Source organism: Hipposideros armiger, unplaced genomic scaffold (assembly GCF_001890085.2).
Source record: "Hipposideros armiger isolate ML-2016 unplaced genomic scaffold, ASM189008v1 scaffold_9, whole genome shotgun sequence".
NCBI lineage: Eukaryota > Metazoa > Chordata > Mammalia > Chiroptera > Hipposideridae > Hipposideros > Hipposideros armiger.
The window spans coordinates 4,520,120-4,546,499 of record NW_017731359.1 but is presented as its reverse complement, the minus strand read 5'-3'; the positions used below and the strand labels follow the sequence as shown (position 1 = coordinate 4,546,499).

General features: G+C 48.9%; 2 protein-coding genes across 7 annotated transcripts in view; one reads left to right on the top strand and one right to left on the bottom strand.

Moving 5' to 3' along the window:
* Positions 1 to 22,545, top strand: part of PRMT7 (protein arginine methyltransferase 7) — a 49,597-nt gene extending 27,052 nt beyond the window's left edge. For all 3 annotated transcript variants that reach the window (XM_019654987.1, XM_019654977.1, XM_019654995.1), the window contains 13 exons: positions 3,212 to 3,324; positions 6,444 to 6,685; positions 6,900 to 7,080; positions 10,915 to 11,042; positions 11,503 to 11,638; positions 12,543 to 12,626; positions 13,027 to 13,074; positions 13,723 to 13,812; positions 17,030 to 17,191; positions 18,733 to 18,807; positions 20,902 to 21,062; positions 21,985 to 22,081; positions 22,328 to 22,545. In XM_019654987.1, the coding sequence (XP_019510532.1) occupies positions 3,212 to 3,324; positions 6,444 to 6,685; positions 6,900 to 7,080; positions 10,915 to 11,042; positions 11,503 to 11,638; positions 12,543 to 12,626; positions 13,027 to 13,074; positions 13,723 to 13,812; positions 17,030 to 17,191; positions 18,733 to 18,807; positions 20,902 to 21,062; positions 21,985 to 22,081; positions 22,328 to 22,507 (1,697 nt within the window). In that variant the 3' untranslated portion in view covers positions 22,508 to 22,545. The remainder of the gene's footprint in view (positions 1 to 3,211; positions 3,325 to 6,443; positions 6,686 to 6,899; positions 7,081 to 10,914; positions 11,043 to 11,502; positions 11,639 to 12,542; positions 12,627 to 13,026; positions 13,075 to 13,722; positions 13,813 to 17,029; positions 17,192 to 18,732; positions 18,808 to 20,901; positions 21,063 to 21,984; positions 22,082 to 22,327) is intronic.
* A 1,232-nt stretch (positions 22,546 to 23,777) lies between these two features.
* The window catches only part of SMPD3 (sphingomyelin phosphodiesterase 3), an 84,194-nt gene continuing 81,591 nt past the window's right edge, over positions 23,778 to 26,380 (bottom strand). For all 4 annotated transcript variants that reach the window (XM_019655009.1, XM_019655016.1, XM_019655025.1 and 1 more), the window contains exon 9: positions 23,778 to 26,301. In XM_019655009.1, the coding sequence (XP_019510554.1) occupies positions 26,200 to 26,301 (102 nt within the window). In that variant the 3' untranslated portion in view covers positions 23,778 to 26,199. The remainder of the gene's footprint in view (positions 26,302 to 26,380) is intronic.

The window sequence follows — 26,380 nt, the reverse complement described above, 5'->3', positions numbered from 1 at the left end:
ACTGGCCCAAGTTGGCACCATCATTGCGCTCTTCCCGGGCGAGGCAGATCAATTGCAGGCTTCTGGACGGCCGCTCACAGCGGCTGCTGGCTGCTCTCGCTGGCTGCTGGCTACACACGGTAGCCCATGGCAACCCACTGCAGCAGGGGCTGCAGCCTTTGCGGTCGCCACCAGGGACTCATGAATGACAGCCCAATTCCAGGTTGAACTGTTGTTCAGCATCTTAGCTGTAGAGGGCAGTGTCACTGGCCCTCATATGTGGGATCCGAACCAGGGCCCTCTGGCGTCCCAAGCCAGCTCTTAACTAACGTGCCACTCGGCAGGCCCTCATTATCCCATTTTTAATCAACATTATTGAGGTATAATTTACATAAAATTAATGCACCCATTTTAATGTATAGTTTGATGAGTTTTGACACTTGGAACCACCACCAAAATCAAGATAATAGAATCTCTCCATCATGCCCAAAGAGATTCTTTATGATCATTTACATTAATCCCTCCTATAGGCCTGGCTCTAGGCGCCCACTGAGACTTGTTCGTCAATATAGATTAGCTCTGTCTTTTCTAGAATTTTGAGTAAGTGGGATCGTACAGTGTGTACTCCTTGTGCCTGCTTTCTTTTTCCGTAACATATTGCTTTTGGGATTTGTCCACATTGTTCTGTATATCAAGAGTTTATTCTGTTCTTTTGCTGAGCAGCACTCCATGTGTGGATATAACATAATTTGTTTATCCCTTCACCTACTGATGGGCACTGATAGTTTCTCAGATAGGTCTTTAGGTTCACTGACCTTCTGCAGTATCTCATCTGTTAAGCACATCTAGTGACCTTTTCATTTCTGATATTATATTTTTTTGGGGGGGGGGGGCCTTGCCCAAGCAAGGCCTCAAAAAATTTCACCACCAATCCTTCAAGTGTTCCTCCCTAGGGAAATATCTACTTAAAGGCAGAAGATGTTCTGTTTGTCCCCAAAGAGAGACGAGACTTTAATATAATATCTGATATTATATTTTTCGTCTCTAAATTTTCATTTGATTCTTTTTATAACTTTTATTTTTCTCCTCCTTGTGGTTATGTGTTCCTTTAAATACTTAACATATTTACATGAACTCTTTTAATGTCCTTATCTGTCTTTTCCATCATCTCTGTTTTTCAGGGTTCTATTAACTGATTTTTTTTTTTAAGATTTTTATTGGGGAATTGGGGGGATGGGAACAGTGCTGGGAGATTGGGGAAGGGGAACAGATAAGTTGCTGTCGTTTTGTTCTTCAATCTAGTTGTGGAGGACGTTGCTTCACTGGCCCAAGTTGGCACCATCATTGTGCTCTTCCCTGGAGAGGCAGATCAGTCGCCGGCTTCTGGACGGCCGCTCACTGCGGCCGCTGGCCGCTCACGCTGGCTGCTGGCTACACACGGTAGCCCATGGCAACCCACTGCTACAGGGACTGCAGCCTACGCCGTTGCCGGCGACTCATGGCAGCCCAGCTCCAGGTTGAGGTTGCTCAGCATCTTAGCTGTGGAGGGCAGTGTCACTGGCCCTCATATGTGGGATCCGAACCGGGGTCCTCTGGCATCCCAAGCGAGTTCTTAACCATCGCGCCACTCGGCCGGCCCTCCCCTGCTCTTCTGAAGCTAGTAAATAATGCCTAGGTTTCTGGACTGTGGGACTGGTGGTGCCATTCACTGAGGTGGAAACATCAGAGGGAGAAGCAGGTGCATGGGGGGTGGGGTATGGTTGGGTCAGTTTGGGAGAGTATATTTCAGTGGGAGCTTGGCCTGATATGAGAGGATGGACAGGGCCACTCGGGAGGGTCGTCTCTGTGCCTCCTTTCATATACTGCCATTGAGCGCAAGTGTACTTCATAGGAAGTGGACAGTTTTTACCTTTGCTATTCTAACCACCACCGCCTGGAGCAGATCTCGTTACCCGCATTTTACAGATGTTCAGCCCTAAGGGTTCAAGACTAGAAAGCAGACTCAAGGCCCAGGTCTCCATGACTCAAGCAAGGTTCAGGCTCTTTCTGCTGCACCCTTCTTTAAACCAGTTTAATGCTTCTCTTTTCTTGCATCACCCTTGAGACTTGTCTCCTCTGTAGGGAAGATGAGTGGGCTTTGTCAAATTGTAATTCATGAGCCATTAGGAATGTTTACTTAATTTACTATGATGAATGGTCCCTTCCAACATCTGTTTATCTCTTGGCTCATTAAAAGTTATAAGTGTAGAAGCAACATTACATTACAGAGGTTTAGAAAATGGGGTTAACAGAAAGACCTTCTATAACATTTTATCCCCAAACAACTGTTATTTGGGGGGTTGTTTGGCAGCAAGAAACAAACTTCAGGGGGATTTAGTGTAAAAAACTGGGGATTCTGAACTTTGGATGTCAGTGGAATCAATCAGCCTCTCTTTCTTGCTTTGATTTTTCTCTCCCTCTCTGTAGCCTAGAAATGTTTGAAGTACCAGCATTCAATTTTTGCTTTTTCAAATAATTTTTGCTTATTTAATAATTAATAATTTGTTAATTTGTATACAGAAAAGTTGAAAGAGTAATACAGTGAACGCCTATATTCTCTTAACCAAGACTTACCAATTGTTAGCATTTTGAGATATACAAAGGGTGCCAAAAAAAATGTATACACATTTTAACAAAGGAAAAAACTGTATTAAAATTACACTGATGGTAACCACTTTGAGCACCTCTTGTAATTGCAGAAGTCAAATGTGACTTGTATTCATTTTTTGTTATTGGTATATATTGAGTATTACAATTTTAATAGTTTTCCTTTTTTTCTTAAAGATAATTTAATATATTTATTTATTTATTTTATTGTTAGTTTCAGGTGTACAGAACAATGCAATAGTTATCCTTTTTACCCTTCACCAGTTTTCCTTTCTTAAAATATGTGTACATTTTTTTAGCACCCTCTGTATACACATAAATTTTTTTTTTTCCTGAACTTTTGGAAAGTCAGTCGCAGATATGACATGACATTTTAAATACTTCAACATCTATATGTATTCTCAATTTAATGACTTAGTAACCTTTTATCTTGCACCTGTTTGCTGTTAATATTAGGTTGTCGGAAAAGTCATGATATATTTTTTTCTGTTTTTTTGTTGCAAAAATGCGTCAAGACTTTTTTGACAACCCAATATTTTTTCTAGTCTATTGCTTGCTTTTGACTCTGTTTCCTTGTGTTTCTCAGATGGTGACATGCCATGCCGTGCCAACATCCTGATCACGGAGCTGTTTGACACAGAACTGATTGGGGAGGGAGCGCTGCCCTCCTATGAGCATGCGCACAGGCATCTTGTGCAGGTAGGGGACTGAGAGCCTCCTTCAGGCATATCGCTGTGACCTCAGCCAGCTCACACACCTCTCCATGCTCTTCACAGCCCAAGTCCTCAGCACCTCTCCATGGACGCTAGGACACCCATTTATTCCTGCAGAAGTCTAGTTCTTAATTATTACTTCCGTGACTCTTGAATGCCAAGTCTTGGTAGGTTAGAGTCAAAAGGCAAGCAACTATCTTCATATTCAATTCAATTCAGCAACCATTCTTTGAGTGTCACCTGTGTGTAAGGTATTCTAGCATCCACGGAGAAGTATAAGATCCTTATTGCTTCTAACCCACACTGGTCAGCAGTGGTAAGGACTAGGTAGGCTGAATAGAGAGGCAGACAGAAGCACCACAAACATTTGATGTAGGATGGATTGAAGAGGTCAGGGGTCAGGAAGGAGATGAGGGCATGTGGAGGAGTTGGAATTTAGAAAGGCACTAAGGAGATGGAGAGGTATCCCAGGCAGAGGACCTGTTTGGTATGTCACTGAGAGTATCAGCCTGGGGGGCTTATAAGCTAATGGCAGATAACGGGGGAGAGGGAGGAAGTCCTTGAAGGCCAGACCATTCCAGGTAAGGGAGTTTGCATGGTGGCAGTCTTTGACTGTTTCTTTGAAAAGAGAGAGACATGCTAAAAATAGTGTCTTGGAGACGCTGGTCTTGCTTTTGTATGGATATAAACTGGAGGTGGAGATCCAGAGACAGAGGCCAGCTGGGGAGGTGTGAGTGTCTGCTTCTGCTGGCACCTGCCCTGTAGGCACCATCCAGGTGAGCCTGCACCTGTCCCAGCCAGGGGCCTTCTATGGGGATTCTTGGTGCTCTCAAAGTGAGGAAGGGGCCTCCTTCCAAGGCAGTCAGGGCCAGAGTCTACATCACTCACACGGTCAGCATGTGATGGTGATTGTTCTGCACATCCCCACACTTTATGAGCTGTCTCGTTTTTTCCAAAGTGTAAAATCCTTTTCTAGTAACTTCAGTAGTAAGAATTTCTATTTCTCCACATTAAAACCACCAACTAGATGTATCCTTGGAACAGAGAACAAGGATAGTTAGAATTATGTTCTTGTTGCCCCTAATTCATCTTATCAAAGAGGTGGGCAGAGAGCCATCCTCAGTTTTCTCTCAGCTGGCCAGTAGCAGCCAGGTATGCATTATCCACTCTAATCACTGTCCCCATCTGCCCACCCTGAGTCTGAGCGTGATGAAATTTGGGCTGGCGTACAGAGTCTTCCATGGCCCTGTCCCTCTTCCTGCCTTATTGGAGGTCCTGGAACTGGGATACTCGTGTGTCTGACAGTCCGTGTGGTGTTGACCCAGGGATTGATCTCAGAAGACACATTTCTTGAGTGCCTTCATTTTGCCAGGCTCTTTTTTGGGTACCAAGAATATGAAAGTGAGCTGGGGAGGCAGGGAGGTGAGCAGGTCATCACAGGAAAGTTTGAGGTGTGCACTAATGGCGGACAGTGAGGTGAGATTCTGCCCACTCCGGCTGGGGGAAGGTGGAGGGTCAAGGAAGATGAAGCTGGAGCTGAGTCAATCTTGGAGTGATCAGGTGTTGGTCTGGCAAGCGGGGGTGTTCGTGGCAGAGGAGATCAGCATGCATAAAGACATGGAGGTGAGTCAGTGTGGTGGCTCCCAGGCCCTGCAAGTTGTTCAGTTTATGGGTAGCGCGGGAGTTGGGGTTACAGATAAGACAAGGTTACTGGGCAGGGCTAGACCGAGAAGGGCTGCCATGCTCCAGAAGGCAGGCTGGCACCACAGGGGATTGATTTATGTAGGCGGGCATGTGGAGAGCAGTTGGGGAACAAGACTGGAGGCAGAAAGACTGGTTAGAAGGTGGTTGGAGTCATCCAGGTGCTCAGCTAAGGTGAGTCTCAAGCAAGGGTGTAGAAATGGGCCCAGAGAGGCAGACTCAGGGAGGAAGAATGTGGTCAAGGACTTGCCGATTACTTAGATGTGAAGGCATTGAGGATGATGCCAGGGTTTGGGGCTTGGCCTACTGGATTGGATGGTGGTGCTCCCTGTCAACTGGGAGTATGGAAGAAGGGCCTGGGCAGGTGGGGGAGGGCTGAAGGTGATTTGTCTAGTTTAGACAGAGAGTTTAAGTTGTCTGAAGGTCAGCCAAGGATAGAGGATCAGGAGGCCTTTGGATACATGGGTATCTGGTAAAGATGGAATGGTTGAGGTCACTCTCGTATGTGGAGGAAGAAAGAAGGTGGTCCAGACCAGGTCTGTGGTGAGTCCCCTCTCTGAGGGATGGGCAGGGAGAGTGAGTCCTACTACAGTAGTGCTTCTCATCCCAAGCTGTGTCTGGAGACATTTTTGGTGTTATACCTGCGAGGGGGGTGCTACTGTCACCTTGTAGGTGGAGGCCAGGGATGTTGCTAAAGGTTCTGCAATGCACAGAACAGCCCCTGCAACAAAGATCCTCTGGCCCAAGAGATCACTAGTGCTGAGGTAGAGAAATCCTGTGCTTGTCATTTCTGTGTGGTAGCAGCTTTGTGTCCTCTTCACAGCTGGGCCCCCAGTGCCTGGTGTGTAGAGGGTGTCGAAGAATGAATGAGGTAGGAAAACTGGGCAAGGGACTACCGCCAACGCCAAGGGAGCAGAGTGGTTGGCAGTGCCGGTGAGGCCAGGAGGTCAGGTCAGTGGAGGGTGGACACTTGTCCGTTGGGCCATGCAGTAAGTAGGCTCTGGTGTCTGGGCAAGAGCTGCACTGAAGGGAAGCTCTGAGCCCAGTGCCAGAATTAATGCTCAGCAGGAGACTTAGACGCCTTCTTCAAAATCAATGTGGGTGTTAATCAGCATGATGTCATGGAAGGTTTATTTTTACAGTATTTAAGAGTGTCAGGTAGCTAGGAACTTTTCTGACATAAATCATTTTAGACATTGTATGTATTTCTTTTTCAAATCAAGTTTCTTTTTTCTTTTCTTTCCCAAGGGCCGTGGGCCAAAAACAGTTGACTATGCTAATAGTGGTAAGGTGTTAGATGTTCCTAAGCTGTCCTAATATTAAAGAATAAACCTCATTTGATCAGTTGGAATTACTGTGAGTCCATGTGCCTGGTTTATTTATTTATTTTTAATATAAACTTAGGAAAATTGTGAAGCGGTGCCTCACAGAGCAACTGTCTACGCTCAGCTTGTGGAGTCCAGAATGATGTGGTCATGGAACAAGCTTTTTCCCATTCATGTTCAGACCAGACTTGGAGAGCAGGTCATCGTCCCCCCCTCGGAACTAGAAAGGTGTCCTGGCGCACCCTCTGTCTATGACATTCAGCTGAACCAGGTGTCACCCACTGACTTCACTGCCCTCAGCAGCGTGCTGCCTATGTTCAGGTACCAAGCAGCAAGCTGGGTGACAGTGCTTTGAGGCATTTGGTGGAATTGGGGTCTTCGAAAATTCTTTCTGAGTGGAAAGGAAGCCAGCTGATGTCACCTGCCACTGAAGGCAGGAGTTCATTGCAAACAAGTCTCATTGCTGGTGAGGTCACCATAAAAATGGAGTGTGTGAACTTAAAATATACTTAAGTTCCTGAATCTTCTTCCACAGTGTGGACTTCAGTAAGCAAGTCAGCAGCTCAGCAGCCTGCCATGTCAGGCAGTTTGAACCTCTGGCATCTGGTCAAGCTCAGGTGGTTCTCTCCTGGTGGGACATTGAAATGGACCCTGAGGGGAAGATCAAGTGCACCATGGCCCCCTTCTGGGCACACTCAGACCCACAGGAGCTCCAGGTAAGAGGCAGGAGCTGAGCGCATTTTCATGTAAATCAAGAAACTTGTCATCTGCTTTTTGTTGTTTGAAAGTAGCATGTTGAACCTTAGATTCACAAGAATTTACAGCCAGAGGGGATTATGTTAGGATCAACGTCAAAGAAGAGTTTAAAAAAACAAACAAAACAACACCTGAAATTAATGATAATAATTAAAAAAACAAGCCAGGCTAGCTATAATAAGATATAAGATACCTCTCAGGCCAAGTTCCAGGTCAGTACCAGTGGACACAGTGAACCATAGGGAAGTTTTGGTAGGCTGGCTCTCCTATGTCCTGGCATAGCCATCATTAGATTCCACACCCCTGTCCTCTCAGAGTCATCCCAGGGGGCCTCAGATCAGCTTGGAATAGAGAACTACAGTCTCTCTACAGCCTCATTTTCTGTGATGTCAAAAATCTACCTTTCCCAGCTCAATTGAAAGTGGGCAGAGAACATGAGAACTATGAAAAGGAAATAAATACAAAGTACTCCTTAATATATGAAAAGTTGTTCAGCTTCACTCATAAGAGCAATGCAGATTTAAACTAGTGAGATACCATGTTTCACATATTAGTGAATAAAGTTCAGAAAGTTAGGTAATGCGTTGTTGGAGGAGCTGTGGGGAAGAGCCGGAGGTGATCCGCAGAGCATCTGTGGTGCTCAGCAAGGCTAATGTGTCATGATGGGAAGTGATGCCACTTTTAGACATTTAGGCTCTGGATAGATTTGCATACGTGTAGAATGACGTGTGCTAGTATGTTCATTATAGCCTTGATTTAATAGAAAAGACTAGAACACTCTAGAGGGCACCAGTAGGTGACTGGCTAAATCCATTATCCTACCATCAGTGAATGAGTCAGCTCTCTGTGCTCTGATGTGGAATAATCTCCAGGATGTATCATTAAATGAAACAAAAATAGAGGTGCAGACAGTGTGTGGTACGCCAACGTTGGTGTTATTAAATCATTACATGTGGATAAGTGTATATGTGTGTGCGGGGTGTGTGTAAGGGTATCTTTGGAAGAATTCACAGAAATAGGTAAAAACAGTTGCTTCTGCCGGGGGCAGGGGCTGGAGGTTAGAGGTGGAAAGGAACCTTTTTTTTCACTCCATGACTCTTACATCTTTTGAATTTTCTTTTATGTGAATGTGTTAACCCCTCTACACATACACTCAGGGAAGAAAATGGGGAAGGTGCTTCAGGGTTGAGGAGTCAAACCTTCCCTCTCTACCTGGGAGGTCTTGGGCATCTTCCCCTGTGTCCTGTCATCCTGTTACCACTTGCTGGGCACTGGCTTTGTTTTGATTGGTTCTAGGTGTACACAGGTGAGTTTCGGAAGTCCCTAGCAGCTCCCCTACTCCCTGAGTCACTGGTTAGGCCACAGGATCATGGCTGCTTCGGGATAGTGGTCAGCTCCCCTGGCACTGTGAGCTCCCCCATCTCCACTTTACTTTCCAGTCCCCTGGCCCAGGAGGGAGGGTGTGCTTTTAAGCCATGGGTGTGAACGTCCCTCGGTGCAGCCTTGGTCCTCTGCAGACTGAAGGTATGTGGGTGGGTGGGTGGTGGTGTCAGAGTTCTTCTGCAGAGTTCAGCTTGACACTGGGCTGCTCTATTCTTCTCCAGGAGTGTGGTGGTTGCGAAATCAGCAGAAGAGTATCATAAAAATGTTAATACTTTTCATTTGCCTGGCTTCATAGTGCCACTCTGTGTATTTTCTCCTTGGATCCTCATGTTAGACATGTTGGGTAACCACATAATGCCCAAACTGAGACTCGGCCTGGCCCAGTGCTTGGAGCAGGGCCTTATGTCTAGGCAGTGGTGGGTGCTCTTCCCCAGATCTCCTGACTATAGGGCTTGTGTCCTTCCTTCCTCTACCTACCAGCAGTGACTTTTGGACTGGCAGGGATTTGAAATGCTGCTAATGAATCTCCCTCATGACTTAACTAAACTACTCTTGATCTGAAATCTACTCAGCCCATCTCACCTCAGACAGTGGGTTCTGTTAGCAGCTCTTTAGCATTAGGACCTGGGTCACTGGTATGTGGGAAGGACATGACGAGTGGGAAGCCCCATGGGAGCACCAAGGGGTCATGGGAAAGGCTTCTCTTGTCTTAGAATCAGTTTGCATAGTAGAGAATGAACAACAGGTTTTAGAGACCTATTTTTCTTCCTTGTTACTGTTTAGTTTTTTCAGAATGTATCTGGTTAGATTTTCATTTCCTAGCTTCTTTGTTCAAATAGACATCTTAGATCCAGGGAATGTCATTCACCTGCCTTTTAGTTAAATTCAAGCCTGGGGAGGATAGGATACAGTCCTGAGAAGTGAACTGGCATCGGCTGCTTTTGCTTCTGTGCTGAGTGGCACTCTTGGAGTCTCACTGGAGCCAAGTTTTCCTTAGTTCCTGACAATGAGAGTGAGCAGGCGGCCATCTCATCAGAGTTGAGCCAGGCATCCACGTTTTAGGACAATTCTTTCTGTTTTAAAAAGAGTCTTAAGAATTATAAAAGTAATAAACCTCATTATATAAAACAAAAATGAATCAAGTCACTCATGGTCCTACCACCCAAAAGAACGCCCTTTCCTCATGCATGAGTTTTTGTCAGTGCTAATTTCTGGCTTGTTTCCTGCTGCACCATAGTCTTCATAGTCAGCATTTTAAATGTCTGTATAAGGAACTACATACCCATTTCTGAACTGCTGGACACTTGGGTTGGTCCCAGTTTTTGCTATTATAAACAATTGTGTAATATGCATTTTTATGTGAATATGGCTTTTCTTTTTTTTGGTTTGGTTTTTTTTTAGGATAGAATACTGTATGTGGGGTTTATAGTATCAGAAAAGATCAACACAGCTTATTGAAGGTTGACATTGTAAACCATGTTTCACAATTTGCAGTCTTCCAGTTCTTTAAAAATTATTTAATTCAAAAGAATTAAAAACAAAAAACTTTCTGTACTATCTCCCTAACTTTGTTTTGAAAAATGTTAAGCCCACAGAGTAAGTGAACATGAACACTGATATGCCCTTTACTTATATAAATACCAGTTTTTAACATTTCACATTTGCTTTCTCTCTCTCCCTTCCTCTCTGTCTCTGTCCTTCCGTCCCCCACCCTCTATAAGAGCTGGAGTCCTCTCCCCTGAGTCCCTCTTGAAGACTGCTATCCTAGGCTGCATTGGATCCTCCTAAAGCCAGCAGTGTTTCAGCAACCTTTCAGGCTATTAGCCTCTCTGACTTGACAATTTTCTTCTTTATCTCTTTGGCCATCTGTAGTCCTCACCATGGTCTCCCTGCAAACTGATTTTTTTTTTTTAAGAGTTAATTGGGGAATTGGGGGAGGGGAACAGTGTTGGGGAATCGGGGAAGGGGAACAGACAAGTTGCTATCCTTTTGTTCTTCAGTCTAGTTGTGGAGAATGTCGCTTCACTGGCCCATGTTGGTGCCATCATTGTACTCTTCCCAGGTGAGGCAGTCGCTCGCCGGCCATTGGACATTGGCTCACGAAAGCTCACGCCAGCTGCCGGCCAGCCCCACTGCAGACTACACCATTGCCTGTGACCTTCAGCAGCCCAGCTCCAGGTCGAGCTGTTGTTCACCATCTTAGCTGTAGAGGGCAGCGTCACTGGTCCTAATGTGTGGGATCTGAACCGGGACCCTGCTGCTCAGAGCTGGCATCCCAAGCCAACTCCTAACCAACGCGCCACTCGGCCGGCTCTGCAAACTGATTTTTGACTTGGGTTTTTAGCTCCTGGATTAGAAGCGTTGTTCCTGTTGTAGCGAGATGACTGCCGATCCTCTGTTTCCCATTTCAGTGGCGGGACCACTGGATGCAGTGTGTGTACTTCCTGCCACAAGAGGAGCCCGTCATCCAGGGGTCAGCCATCTGCCTGGTAGCGCATCATGATGACTACTGTGTGTGGTATAGCCTTCAGAGGACCAGGTAGGCACTGGGCCTGTGACACTGCATTTATGTGAATTCCCCATTTATATATCATTTGTAAATTTATAAATTCCTCACTTATAGACATTTATGTGTCTATAATGGGGAATTATAGAGGCACAAGTGGGCACATTTGTATTTGAACAGAATAAAATAAGAGCAAAAGTTTGTGACTGGATGTGCCATCACCTCTTGTGTGTTCTCAGAAGAGGCTGCCCCAGTTGTGGAACTCATGTCTGGAACAGACATATATGAGAGTCTTGAATTGGAGGGCCCTCCAACCTCTCACGCCCAGCGAAGAGCCAATGCCTAGACTCATACTCTGTATAGGACTATGGGTGTGTCCCTTGGAGCCCATCTAGGTTTCACTGGGGCAGGTCCCTGTGCCATGTTTTTATGCTTGCCAGTATCTAGCAGGTCACACTCATCATCCTGTTTGTCTGTTCATTCCCTGGCCCAGCCCTGAAAAGAATGGGAGAGTTGACCCAGTGCGCCCTGTGTGTGACTGCCAGGCTCACCTGCTCTGGAACCGGCCTCGGTTTGGAGAAATCAATGATCAGGACAGAACTGATCAGTATGTCCAGGCACTGAGGACGGTAAGTATCCAGCCCCCTGGATGCTTGTAGGCAAGAAGGAGACTGTCCCGTGAGCCCCAGCTCGTTGCTCACTTTTGATATGCTGCTTTTATTTTCTATACTCCCTGTGTGAGTGTTCAGCCAGCATTTTCTTAGTGGGCGCTCATTCTCTGTTCGCCTGTGAGATCCTCCAGCTGGAAACCTCCCCATGGCCCCTCCCTTTGTCCTGCTGGACACTTTGCCTTTGTGATCCCCAGCAATTCCTGTGGGTAATCCCAGTGGATCCAGCCACTCCATTCTTTCATCTGCCTCCTTTCTAAAATTTTCTGGAATGTAAATCTGGTCATGTAACTTTCCTGCCTGAAAATCTTTGCTCCCTGCTGCCTATAACTGGGGTCTCTCAGCCTGGGAACCACACTCAGTGTTTGGAGGGCGGGGGGGTGTCTCTTGAACCACTTGGAGTTGTATGCAGAAATACATGTGCACGTCATGCATTTTGGGAGAGGGAAGATCCCAACCGTCCTAAGTTTCTCTCAGAGGGATCTGTGCCCTGTAAAGACATCCTTGCATTTGGTGAGTCACTCAGCAGGCCCACAGCTGTCTGCATGGACTAGGAGGTGGCCAATGGCAAGTGGGACAGGCTGTTAGGTGGGCCTTCTAGGACAGCTTGAGAAGAGTCTTTCCTGACTATGGGGTCTGAGTGGACAGAGGTGAGTGAGGTGGGCGTGTTGGAGGATGCGGCTGGCTACCGCTTGGGCTGAGGACAAGCATGACTGGCCCCGGGGGATGGATCGAGGAGATCAGACTGAATGATCACGGAGCGAGTTAGGGGTCAGAAGAAGGGAAGCAATTCTGTCCGTTTGCCAAGAAGAATTTCTTGATACACTGTAAGAAAACTTGTGCTGAAGTTGATTTTTTCTGGCAGGTGCTGAAGCCAGACAGTGTCTGCCTATGTGTGAGTGACGGCAGTCTGCTCTGCATGCTGGCCCATCACCTCGGGGCAGAGCAGGTACTGGACACGTTCCCTCCCGCCAGCATCCTGAGGGCAGCTCTTGAGTTAGGGTGTCATGTGGTCTGGGTACACAGTTCTGTCACTGAAACTCTTTGCAAATGCAGCTGCCATGTATGTGGTGTGCTTGGTTTAGAGACTTAGGGGTGGATTGCCTGCGTGTGCAGGCTGGAGTCAGGCTATAGCATTGCCCTGTAGCTGCAGCTCTGGTGTTTGCGCCGGCCACCTTGCCGGGGTCAGTGCAGACTGTGGGCGCTGTCCCGGTGGGTAGTAAGCACAGGTGGAGGTGGTTAGGTGGTGCCCTCTGCCTTGGAATGATCTTGTCGCATTTTACCCTTTAATTTCTTTCTCTCTTAAGTGAACGTTCTACAACTAACAGGATGGTATTTATTCTCTCTAGGTATTTACAATGGAGAGTTCAGCAGCTTCTCATAGACTGATGAAAAAAGTAAGTGATAATTGTTGTTACTGAAATAATGAGAGGACCTGTGGGGCCTGCCTTCTGGAGTCTGGGACTTAGCACTTTGAAGCAGTGTCAGCACCAAGGGGACTGGGAGAAGTAGCAGCTGCTAGTGAGAGCTCTCGCCATGGGAGCTGGCCTGGAGGTCTTCTAGGGCTGTCATTGAAGAGAAGCAGATGTTAAGACTCCACTTTGTTTTTTGGCTGAAGAAGTGTAGGCTTTTCTTTTCACTTCACACGAAACTAAAAAAATTCTTTGCAGTGATACAGCTGCATGTATGATTTGTTTTCTGGGCCGAAGGAGTCATTGCTCACAGGCTGGCTTGACTGTTAGGTTCTGGGATGGCATCTCTTCCCAGCCAGTGATTTAATTTGGGTTTCCTCTCTAAGGATAACTCTCCGCCCCTAGAACTACAAGCCTATCGATGTGCCTACAAGAGAAGTTTCTGCTTCTGTTACAACATTTTGCTAGTGATCTCACCCTTGGTGTATCAGATGCCCTTGGAGGGGAAAATTTCCACGAAGCAGATAAACGTGGTGCTCTAAAACTGTTTGGCCAGAAAGCTGCAGACAGATAAAGCAACTTTGAGATGTTTTTTCTGGACAAAAGTAATACTTTTATTATTGTCTCTCTAAGATTTTCAAGGCTAACCACTTGGAAGATAAAATTAATGTAATAGAGAAACGGCCTGAATTATTAACATCTGCAGACTTGGAGGGTAAAAAGGTGAGTAGCATGAGCTCTATATTTGCACTGTGCAGTACAGCACGGAGATGGCCAAGCTCCCCTTCTTTTCTCTGGGTGTCACTGCAGGTCCCATTAGGAACTCACCAGCTAAGAACTCGCCTCAAGTGAGGGTTTGCAGAGATGCCTGATGAGCAGATACTTGCATGATTCTGAACTCGGGCAAATCTCTAAACCCGCTCTTCTGTGATCAGTAGCATATGTTTCCCCTCTCCCCTTCACAGCACTCCAGTCTTCGCTTCACCCTCCCGGTCACTTCCTCCCGCCCCAGTTGATCTTCAGTACCCAGTGTGTGCCTTGGAAACTGCTCCCACCTCTTAGTAACCTCTTAGTTACTAACCACAGTTTCCCTGCACGCTTCATCTCAGCAGCCCCCTGGACCCTTACGGCCCAGGGGCCCTCTCTCTCCTTAACACAGTTCTTTTTAGGTTCCTAAGAGATTGCTTTTTCTAGGTTTCCTCTTATTTTTCTGGCTGCGCCTCCTCAGTCCTTCATGGGTTTCTCTTCCTTAACTTGATCCTTCCCTGGGGATGTTTCTTGGAGCTCCCTCCTTGTCCATCCTTTCCTCTCCCTTTGTGTCTCCTCTCCCCTCCCATATGGGGATGATCACATCCCTTCTCATATGGGAATCCATGACCAACAAAGCTGGGTCTGCAAATCTTGTATGTCCAGCTGCCAACCGGATATCTTTACTCACATATCCCATAGGTCCTTCAAACTAGTATCTGGCATCTTGTCAACTGTTTTTAAGTTTTATTGAGATATAATCGACATTCCATAAAATTAACCCATTTTAAGCATATAATTCAATGGTTTTTAAAATAAATTTATAGAGTTGTACAACTGTCATACAATCTAGTTTTACAACATTTCCATCATGTGGCCCCTATTTCCAGGCAACCACAGATCTAGTTTCTGTCTATAAATTTGCCTTTTCTGGCATTTCATATAGTGGAATATTACAGTATAAGGTCTTCCGTGTTGGGCTTCTTTCAGTGAGCATGTCTTTGAGGTTCATCCATGTTGTAGAATGTGTTAGTATTTTGTTTCTTTTTAATGCTGATTGGTATTTCATTGTATGACTATGCTGTAATTTGTGTTTCCAGTCATCTATTGGTGAATATTTGGATTGTTTCCAGTTTGAGGCTGTTATGAATAATGATGCTACAAACATTGGTATCCAAGTCTCTGTGAGGATATATGTTTTCAGTCTCTTAGGTATCTGCTTAGGCTTGGAATTGCTGGGTTGTGTGGTATTTTTGTTTAACTTTTTAAGAAACTGCTAAACTTATCCAAAGTGGTTGTACTATTTTACATCCCCACAGACATTTCTGTGTCTTTACCGATACTTGTTATTGTCTGTCATTTTTATTATAGCCATTAGCGGGTGTGTAGTAATAATGTCTCCTAGTTTTGATTTGTATTTATCTAATGACTAATGATGTTGAACACCTTTTCATGTGCTCATCAGCTATTCTGTGTCTTGTTTGGTGAAATAGTATTCAAATCTTTTGCCCATTCCCCCCACCCTCCCAATGCCTTTTTTTTAAGAACAGCTTTTTTTGAGATACAATTTACATGCCATGCAATTCACCCATTCAAAATGTGCAATTCAGTAATATATTGTATTCATAAGGTTGTACAACCTTCACGCCAATAAATTTTAGAACATTTTCATTACCCAAAAAGAAACCCCATACCCATTAGCAGTCACTCCCCATTTGCCGCCAATCTTTCCAGCCCTAGGCAACCACTAGTCTACTTTTTGTCTTTATGGATTTGCCAATTCTGGACATTTCATATAAATGGAATCATGCAATATATGGTTCCTTTGTGACTGGCTTCTTTCAAGGTTCATCCACGTTGTAGCATAAATCAATACTTCATTTCTTTTTACTGCTGAATAATAATCTATTGTACGGCATGGGGAATACCACGTTTTATTTATCTGTTTATCAGTTGATAAACAGTTACGTTGTTTCTACTTTTTGGCTACCACAAATGATACTGCTGTGAACATTCATGTACAAATTGCTCTTTTTTCCCCTCATACATGAGGATTAAAAAGATACTTAAATTCTGTAAGCCATTGATATGGTACACTGACTAGACTCCAGGTCTCTGGGGTGGTGAGAGTGGGCATTCTTGCCTGGTTTCCGATGTTGAGGGCTGGGGAGTACTCAAGACCAACTCTTTTCTATATTCAGTGTCTTCCTTCTGCATCTCTGTCACTTCAGTCACAAACCCAGGCATCATCTTGGATTGGACCCCTACCAATGCCCATCTGCTCGTGTCGAGCCCTGGGTGCTGTCTGCTCAGCATCTGTCACGTCGTGGTCTCCTCCCTTCTGCACACTCCCCGCTCCTTATACTACTCAATCAGTCACCCCTGTCCCTGCTCCACCTGCAGGTGGTGTCCCCACATACTTCACAGTCATCAGAGGGCTCTTTTTAAAACACATTCATCTCTGATTAAAGCTTTTAGTGACCCCTCTTGCCTCCAGGGCAGAGTCCAGTCCCCTTAAGCTGTCATCAGTTGCCTTTGGGTGACCTGGCTCCTCTCTACCTCTCTGGCCTCACCCTTTACCATCCTGCCCTGCGTGCTTGTCTGCCGAGCTCCTGCCCTCGCACCCACACTCGTGCCTCTGCGCCTCCCTTTGTCTGGAATCCCCTCTCTTTTGCTTTTTGGACTCCTAGTCATGCATCTTTCATTTACTCAGCACCCCTTTACTGACCATCTGCTCTGGGCCAGGCGCTTTGCTGGGTGCTGGGGATACTGTGCTGTCAGCGTCCCCACTTCTGTGGCGCTCAGAGCCTCGTGAGGAAGACAGTTAGATGAGCATGAGAATAAATTGTCATGAGAAGCTTTGAGTGGGGATTTACAGGGCCTTTCTGGTGCTTTTACCTCCAGGGTCTTTCACATGCATCTGTCAACGTTTATTGCTCTCTGCAAGGACAGCCCCCAGCCTCGTCTGCTCCCTCTTTCACTCTGTACTCCTGAGGGCAGGACTCGTGTCTGTTTTTCATCTTTGTATCCTCAGGCAGGTGCAGACCTGGCATACTTGTTTGTTGACTGACTCAGTGAGTGAGTGACTGAGTGGCCTCTTACTTCCATGTACCTGTGAAACTTGTGATTTGTCCTTTACTCTTCAGACACATTCTTCTGATGCTTTGGTCCTGCTTCTTGCTCTAATCGCCAGGTCTCTCTACTCCTGGGTGAACCATTCTTCACCACCAGCCTGTTGCCGTGGCACAACTTATACTTCTGGTATGTGCGGACTGCTGTGGACCAGCACCTCGGGCCTGGCGCTGTGGTGATGCCCCAGGCTGCCTCGCTGCATGCTGTGGTTGTGGAGTTCAGGGTAGGTCACCCAGAGGTTTTCACAGAAGGGGCGGGGGCAGACCTTGTTTTCCTGTGGAGCCCTTGGGTACAGATGGAGCAAATCAGGTCTTTGTGATTTGGGCTTCTGGTTGTATGTATTAGCACACTGCAGGGTTGAATAGAAGAGGCTTATCTTTTTAAAAATGCAGTAATTTGACACATGAAATGGAATTGGCTGTGTGTTGTCATTTTACAATATAGCTTATCAGAATAATTAAAACATATAAATTAAGAGTTTCAGAAGACATGCTGTGCAACTTGCTCTGCTCTCATTAAGAGCCAAGGCTCCAGTTGTTAAAAGCATTTTGAGATGGAAGAGTCAGCTTCTTTATGCAAGAGAAAATTGAAAAGCTTCATTTTAATTTTCTCATCAAAGTTGAACCACAGTCACAAAGTCTTTTTGGGAAAGGCATTTTTTTTTTATTAAAAGGATTTTGAGGGCTGGCCGAGTGGCGCATTGGTTAAGAGTTGGCTTGGGACGCCAGCTCTGAGCAGCAGGGCCCCGGTTCATATCCCACATTAGGGCCAGTGACGCTGTGCCCTCTACAGCTAGGATGAACAACAGCTCAACATGGAGCTGGGCTGCCGTGAGTCGCTGGCGACGGCGCAGGCTACAGTGGAGCTGCAGTGGGCTGCCATAAGCTACCGTGAGCGGCCGGCAGCCAGCGTGAGCTGCCAAGAGCCGCCGTGAGCGGCCGTCCAGTGGCCGGTGACCGATCTTCCTCACCTGGGAAGAGCGTAATGATAATACCAACATGGCCCAGTGAAGCGACGTCCTCCACAACTAGACTGAAGAACAAAAGGACAGCAACTTGTCTGTTCCCCTCCCCCAATTCCTCAATTTAAAAAAAAATGGATTTTGAAATGCTTTTAACCTGAAATGTAGAGTGAACCTCATTTGATATTTCCTTCATAAGACTGGCTTTGTCCATTGGTATGTTAGTGGCCCCATCTAAATTTTCTGACCATTTCTTCTGTTATTTATTTACCTGATGAGATTTCAACATTAGTTTTGGTTTTCATGGCCAAAGAGGGACTGTGGAGAGCCACGCTTGTTTCCAGGCATATATCCAGGAGACAGTATGCAAAGTCTACTGGCCCGAGTGCTCTGGTCCCCTCCCTCCATCGCCCTCACTCTGTTGACAGGTGCAGAGCCTTGAGAACTGGTTTATAGATTCTTCCTAAAGAAAATGGTGTTAGGTTGGACAGGGAGTAAGACACCCCAGCTTCGTAGCTTTTGTCCTTTTGTAGGAGAGGACTTGGGGGTCATGTGTGACTTGGCAGACTCACAGAACTGTCCTGAATTTTTTGTATTTCTGAGTCCCTTCAACCTTGGCGGGCCTCTTCTAGGCATGTGGGAATAGCAAGACGTTCCTCAGGTTTGGGGCTGGGACCACTGCAGCTTGACTTCACTGATCCTTCTTGATCTTGTTGCCACACTTCCCCTGTGGCCCCGGGTGGGTGTGGACATCAGTGTGCCCTGGCCGGTGGGTGTTGACGGAGCCTGTGTCTTCCTCACAGGACCTATGGCGGGTCCGGAGCCCCTGTGGCAACTGTGAAGGCTTTGATGTGCACATCATGGATGACATGATCAAGGTAGGTAGGGCCACAGCTCCCACCAACAGGGTCCCACGCACCCACTCCACATGGCCACAGGCCTATGACAGGGACACCTGGCTTCCATGGAGAGTTGTGTGAGCAGCGTGTTGGGGGCTGCAAGAGCCCGTGTGTCTATTTTACTTAGTTCACCATGAACATGAGTCTTAGAACCATTGTGTCTCAAAGTCTGTACTAGGCTATTCTTGGCCCTGACCTGTAACGCCTAAAATCAGAATCTCAGGCTGGGCCATGTCTGTCACCACGCCACTGGAACTACTCCTGCCAGTGTCAGCAGCTTTTCTGTGTTGGGATAGCCTTTCTAGAAGGCAGTTTGGTAACTTTCTGAGGCAGCCATTTTCATTTTGGTGACTCCTGAAGAGGCATGGGGAGGGATGTGGAAGGATGGTCCTGCAGGGCTATTTGTACATCAGGGGATTGAGTCAGATACCAGGGTCTGCATTCCCTAGAATCGAGGGATGTCATGAGCGTGCCAGTGATGTTTGGGTCTATGAGGATTGAGGTAGAGTCATGATACATCCATGTGAGTAGGGCAGGGCAAGGAACAGGACCCCATCTTATGTATTAAGAAAATTCACACATACGCACAGGGAAAAGGGGTGGAATAGTGGATACCAGAATATTAGTTGTATGATTAGGAAGTAGTTAACTTTTTCTCCTTTTACTTACCTTTCTGTAGTGATTGGGGATTGCCTGTGTAAACATTTTTTTAAGTAAATAAACCCAATGGATATTTTCCATTTGCATTTTACCTGCCCCCCCACAGCTGACCACTGACTGTTCCATGCTTCTAGACATCCCCTTTTTGCTGAGTCCCCACACTAGCTCCCTCTGGCCACTCCTAAGGCTCCTTCTTGGACTCTCCCATCCTTCCCGTCCCCTAAGGTGTCATGTGCTCTAGGTCTCCCTCAGGCCCCTGCCCTTACTGTCCCCTCTCTGTTGCTGGCCAATGTCTGCATCTGTCCTGAGCTCAAACCAAATAACTAAGAGTGGCGGACACTCCACTGAGATGTCTGTCCCCAGGCAGTCTGACCTTGATGTTTCCAAAATCTATTGTGCTCTCCCCGGCCTGGCTTCTCCAGTGTTCCTGTCTTAGGCCTGCCACCATGTCATACCCAAATGCTGGGCTTAGGGCCTGGGCATCCCCCCAGGCACGTCTTCACCGTCACTTGCAGTTGATCATCAGGTTCCATAACCATCAGGTCATCAGCAAACCTCAAATCCAGTTTTCTTCCCCTGCTGCTGCTCTTCTGGTCTGGGTCTCTTCGTCTCTTGCCTGTGACCATACAGCCTCCTGCCTCTCCTGCTTGGCCATCCTCCACCTGGAGCCCAAGTAAACCTGTAGATTCTGAGTCTGGCTCTGTCTGTTCCCTTCAGAAAAACCCTGTGAGGCTTCCTGCCCACCTCCCCTGCTAAGTCAGCCCTGCAGTCACTGACCTCTGCCACTCAGCCCACCCTGGGCTGCTTTCTGTGCCTTTTCCCTGCTTAGCTTTATCCATTCTCCTTGCTGCCAACTCCTGTGAGATCTTCAGGAGGCAGCCCAGAGGTTACCCCAGACAGCTTTCTTGCCCAGCCCTGCCCCGCCTCTGCAGGAGGTTAGTGCTCCCCAGACACCGAGATTGCTGGTCTCTGCGTTGTCTCCCTCTAGAGTGGGAGCCTTGTGTGGTGGTGATCTGGCAGCTATAGTGCTCAGTGAGGATCACCGAATGGGCAAGTCTCCAAGCACCAGATGTCACCAATGTAGACATTTGATCCACAAAGTAGCTCGTGAGATGGGCAGTGTCATTTCATTTTAAAAAGGGGGGAAATGAGGCTTAGAGAGGTGAAGTGACTTGCTGGGGAGATGGCTTGTGAGTGGCAGCAGAAAACAGATGTCAGTTGCTCTGATCGAGGCATCTGGGGTCTTTCTGTAAGGACCCACTGCCCCATGTGACTGGCAGTTACCCTGTGGGACCTGGGCAATGGAGATGACAGGCCGCTGGCATAGACCCTGAAGATGGGGACGTGAGCGCCTTGTCCCCTGGGCTTCCCAGTTCTGTCTCTGCAGACCCCCGAATCCCCTTCTCTTCTCAGTGTGCCCTGGACTTCAGGGAGAGCAAGGAAGCCGAGCCCCACCCGCTGTGGGAGTACCCATGCCGCAGCCTCTCTGAACCCCAGCAGATCCTGACCTTTGATTTTCAGCAACCAGTTCCCCCACAGCCTCTCCGTGCTGAGGGCTCAATTAAGCTTAGCAGGTGAGTCGTTCCTCCTGGCGGGGAGGCAGGGGGCAGGGGCATGGAGGAAGGAAGTGGCTGGGGACCCTGCTTTCTAATTGTTACTGCCCAAGTGGCTAGCCACTTCCTTTGGCCACTTTCACACGGGTGGGATGGCCCGCCTTGTCTCAGCTTTGCCCTTCCTGGTCTGAAGTGGCCCTGACTGTATAGTGGGTCCCCACAGCCTCTGGGTGTGTGTAAGTAGGGAGGCAGTGCCAGAGTGGGCTTCGCTCTTCCCCCCACATCTGAGGCTCCCTTTGAGCTAAGCAGCATGTTGGATCAGAGCTGCAGAGAAATGTGAATTTGGTTGCTATGGTTACCCACTGGGCATTTTCTTGAGCTCCTGGGAATTAAAGCAGGTAGGAATTGGCGAGGCAAGGTCAAGTGCATCCAGCTCCAACTCCCTTCATGGGGAGGAGCTGCTGCTTCCCAGAGAAAGAATGCCTCCTGACTGGGTGGAGGCCCTGAGCCCAGAGCCCCTCCTTTGACAAGGGGGAGGCAGGGCAGATACCCATCTGTCTGCCATCCAAGATATCTGGGAGGGGTCTTCCAGCCCTTGGTGCCAGGGCTATGCTCTGAGCCTTCTGGACCAAGCCTTCCTGCTGCTTCAGGCCGAGGAGGCTGGTCCTCTGGCTGAGCTGGTGCTGCCCCACGGTTACTCTCGAGTGCTTGCCAGGCTGTGAGGAGTCAGTGGGGGCTTTGGGTTGTGGCTCTTCTCACTCTGCATTTTACCAAGTGGCCTCCAGTCAGGTGGAGTGTTAGGAACCTCCTGACTGGGTAGGATGGAAGAAGGGAAGACCAGAGTTTTCTGGAAAGCAGAAGGGAGCCATGCTCTGCCTGCCTGTCTCTTGTGGTGCCGTTTCTGTTTGGCCCAACATGCCCCTCCACCCTCCCAACTCTACAGGCCCGGGAGGAGCCACGGGGCCGTCCTGTGGATGGAATACCACCTGACCCCAGGTAGCACGATCAGCACCGGCCTCCTGAAGCCTGCAGAGGACAAGGTAGTGCTTTTTGCACCGACCCCAGAGCTGGTTGATCCTGAGCAGGCGCTGCTGAGGGGAGGCCCTGTTACCCAATGTGCTCGGGGGATTCCTGGCACACGTTCAGCCAGATGATAACCCCTCAGTGGCCCTGGATACGTGGCCCTGAGCAGCAGCTTCCTGCTTCGAGCTGCCTAGTGGGGAGGCTGACCAGGAGGGGGCTTGGCTTCCGGGAGCCTTCACTGCCTTCTGTTGCTCTTTCCGCAGGAGGACTGTTGCTGGAACCCACACTGCAAGCAGGCCGTGTACTTCTTCAGCACCACGCTGGACCCTAGAGAGCTGCTGGGCAGCCCTCAGACAGTCAGCTATGTTGTGGAGTTCCAGCCCCACACTGGAGATGTCACCATGGATTTCACGCTTGCAGACGCCCTGGACGATGGGCACTGACCCTCACTTGTTGAGAAATAAAGTGGACTGAGAGGCTCCAGGCTCTGAATGGTGTGACTTTCTGGGAAGGAAGATGAAGCCACCTCTGTTTTCAGGGCCCAGCTTGGCCTCTGGATGCGGAGACGTCTTCCTTTGCATTTTTGCACTGTCAGCTCCTTGCTCCAGATGTGGTGGGCAGCATGGGCGCTGGCTGAATTTGGAGCCTAGGAGAGGCCAGGGAGCCCACCCTGCAGTGGTTCTGAAGTGCTCAGAAAGCCTTAAAGCTTCACAACCACTGCTCTGGGTCGCATGGTGCCAAGCCATGGTGGTCGCTGGCCCGGCTTGTGCTCTGGGAACTTCTGCCTGGCCCCAGCTAGGAGGGGCTTTAAGGGGTGGAGATGCCTGCCAACTTATGGCTGGGCCCTGGGCCTTAAAAACCCGAGGAAGTCCAGGCCGAGGATGGGGTTCTTGCCCTTTCACTCACTGGGTAATGTAACCGAGCCACATTTATAAGCACCTGGCCTCTGCAGCACCAGCAGATGACCAAGACCGGACAACCAGACACCAGGATGCTGTTCAGAGGGCAGGGAGGAGGCCGTCCCACTGAGATACAGACCCAGGAAACCAGCCATCAGGAGAGGAAGCCAGGAGGTACAGCCTTTCCCCATGTGCCCCCTTCCAGCAGAAGGACTTCCCACCACCTCAAGTCTGGGGCAGATGGGTACAGTGCAGCCACCCCAGCCCTGGCCTCGCCAGGGAGGCCCGCGAGTCCCGAGAAGGCCCCAGCCTTGCTCCCCCAAAGCCCCGCCTGGCTGCCCAGCCCTGGGCTTGGAGTTGGAGCAGGGCCTGGCCCCATCTTGTAGCTCAAATAAGTGGAGAACACCAGCCTTGAGCCTCACAGTTTTATTTTCTCCTCATGATCCATCCTTCCTTTCAGCACCAGTAAAGGAGAAAAATCTCTCTTTTCAAAATATTTTATCAGGTGAAAGATAGTTTTTCTTCTAGGGAAGAATCGTCTTGATATATATTTGATAATGTTTTTACCAAAACCTTAGGTGTGCTTACCATATAAAACCCCTAATGTCCCATGAGGATATATAATACAGAAAAAAATACAGAAATTAAAAAAGTTTTTTTTTTCTTTTTTAAAACAGTATTTCTAAATCTCAGCAAGTTAATACAATAGTTAAAAAGCATCAAGATTAATATTCATACTTAAAACTCAAGGTGGTTTGGACAAATGAAAATGACCATTTCCTTCTGAAGCTGACCCGGCCTCCTGGCTTCTCTGAAGGAGGCCGGGTGCAGGGCAGGTATGGGACCTTGGTTGGGGATTTGGGTGACCCCTGTGTTCGCCCCTCTCAGGCCAAACACCCCAGAATCTGAGATCCTGGCAGTTTCTTTTCTTCCTTTTTTAAAAATTAAAATGGAAAAGTCTGGCTTGTGCACAGCCCCGGGAGTCCACAGGCCTGAAACGTGGTTGGGCGATAGCAGCCTCAGTGCTGAGGCTGTGCCCGAGGGAGGTGCAGGGGGAGCTCGGAGGTGATGCTCCAGGGCCAGGCTGGGCAGAGGCTACCTTGTTAGGAAAGGAAGTGACTGAGGCACAGGGAGGTATGACGCCTAAGGCCGCCCTGTGAGTAGGGAGAGAAACACGCGCCCCTGCGCCGTGGCTCCCACCCAGCTTCCCTGGGAGTGGGGCAGCCCCTTGGAGGGCTGAAAGCTGTGTGGAGTTTCTCTGCTTCAGGCCCTGGCCCCTGTCTCCACTGCTCTCCTGGGCACACAGCCGACTTGCAGCTTGGGGTCCTTGGCTCAGGCCTGGCTATCTAGGCATTGCGCCTGCTCAGTTGGGCCCTGCCTGTTGGAGCAGAGATTCTGGCTGTTCTTGCAAGTGGAGGGCCCTCTGACTCCACGAAGCCTAGCTAAGGCCCTGAAGGCCAGGCCCTTGGAGGAGGGGCACAGCAGAGAGCCCAGGTGGGACTGCCCTCAGTGGTGACTGCCCCTTCTGGATCTGGGCCTGAGGGGCGGGGTTGGGGCCTGGCCAGGGAAGCGCTCCTGGCAGCTAAGCCCTCAGCTCTGCCACTGACTGCCCCAGCCAGGTGGGTTCAGACAAACTAGTGCCACTGTGGATGTGACTCTCAGGAGTGTCCTCTCCCAGCACAGGGCCTGGCCTCTGGCTAGCTGCTTGCCTGGTCCCAGCTTGGTCTCCCTTGCAGCTCAGTTGGTGACAAGGCACAGTGTCAGCTCACCGGCACCAGAGGGGTCCTGGTATGCTCCCCAGTCTCACTGGGCAAAGCTGGCTCCGAGACGGGCACAGGTTAGGGTACTGTGAAGAGGGGAGATCAGTGGGGGTTGTCAAGAACAGTCCCCCAAGTTGGGGGAGCCTCCCACCTGGAAACAGACACAACCCTCCCTGTGTGACTGTGGGAGCATCCCTAGGTGTGTTTTAAAAGGCAGGTGGGCAGAGGCAGTCCTGCTGTGGGGTGGTGAGCTATAGGTCTCACCTGCAGGCTCTGCTACACCGTGCCTGGGTGCCAGGGGCTGGCCCTGGTCACATAGTGGCAGAGTGGGTGTCTGTGCGCCTGGATGCTAACCAGTATCACTCCCTGCCCTGTGTAAGCAGTGGCCCTTGGCCTTGCCACCTCCAGCCTGTGTGCATACTGGTGAGGGTGAGGGGATAGGCCGCTCTCTACGCTTGGGCCTCCTGCTGAGCTGCAGCTCCACTCAGTGGCAGGCAGACAGTTCCTGAGCTCAGCGAGCATGTGAATGGGGACAGTCCTCAGGGAAAGATTGGTCCAGAACCAGAGAGGTGTCTGAAGGGGAGACAGGATCAGGCAAAAAGAGGAGGTGTTGGTTTTGACAGAAGAAAAGCTACAAATCTATCCTTTTCAAAACCAGCAGTACCCCTTCTCCCATATGTTGTGAGTTCCCTTCTTCCTATAGAAAAGTGGTGCTCTCTCAGCTTCCTGTCTGTGGCTCCACTACCCACTTAGGAGTCTCTGGGGCCCTGGTGCGCCCGGAAGGGAGCCTGTCTCAAGAACAGCAGCGTTGTCCCTCGCCGCGTGCAGATCCTCTAACGTGAAGGGTTGTTTCTGTTCTTAAAATGTAATCGCCCTTTAATGGAAGAGCCCGGGCTCATGGTGACTGGACACAGTCCTCCGGTCCCTGCTCGTGAGCCATCCTGGTGGAGGCGGCAAGCTAGCGGCCCTGTGCCCAGGAATGCTTCTTTGGCTGGTTCTGATTGTGTTTGGAGTTTGGCCTTGGGTGAGGCCCGAGTGAGGGGGTCTGTGTGGCTACGGCGTGGCACGTGGCATGCGGGCAGCGTGCATGCGAGGGTGCAGGCGTGCGAGACAACATGGCAGCAGACAAAAATAATGAACCCTGGATGAAGCTTGAGAAGAGATACAAAGAGTACAGAAACCCGGTTCTCATACTAACCCACGGGTTACAAACTAGGTTGTGCTGTAGATTTGTAGAAAATCACGGTTTGAAAGAATGGCACTGGTTGGGCAGCTGGGGCTCCCCGGGCTGACCTGACTCCTCTGTCCGTGGTGAGTGCCCAGAGGTACAGGGCAGTATTGGTTCCAGCTCACCCAGGGATAACCTTGGCTCCCCTAGGCCCCTGCCCTCCTCTCTGGCACCGCTGCTGGAGGCGACATGGCTAAGGAGGCTCAAAGGGCTAGCAGAGGCCGGGCTGCTGTGATGACTTGGCTGGTCTATGCCTCCTCCTCCCCGGTAGACACCATCAGCCGCATGGCCACTGGGAGGTGGTCGGTCAGGCCGGAGAGCTGGGTGATAAAACTGAATTCTTCCACCTCCTAAGGTTGTGGGGAAGAGAAGCATCCTGATTAGAGCCAAAAGGCACTGCAGAGGAGGGGCCTGGAGGGCAGGGGTGGG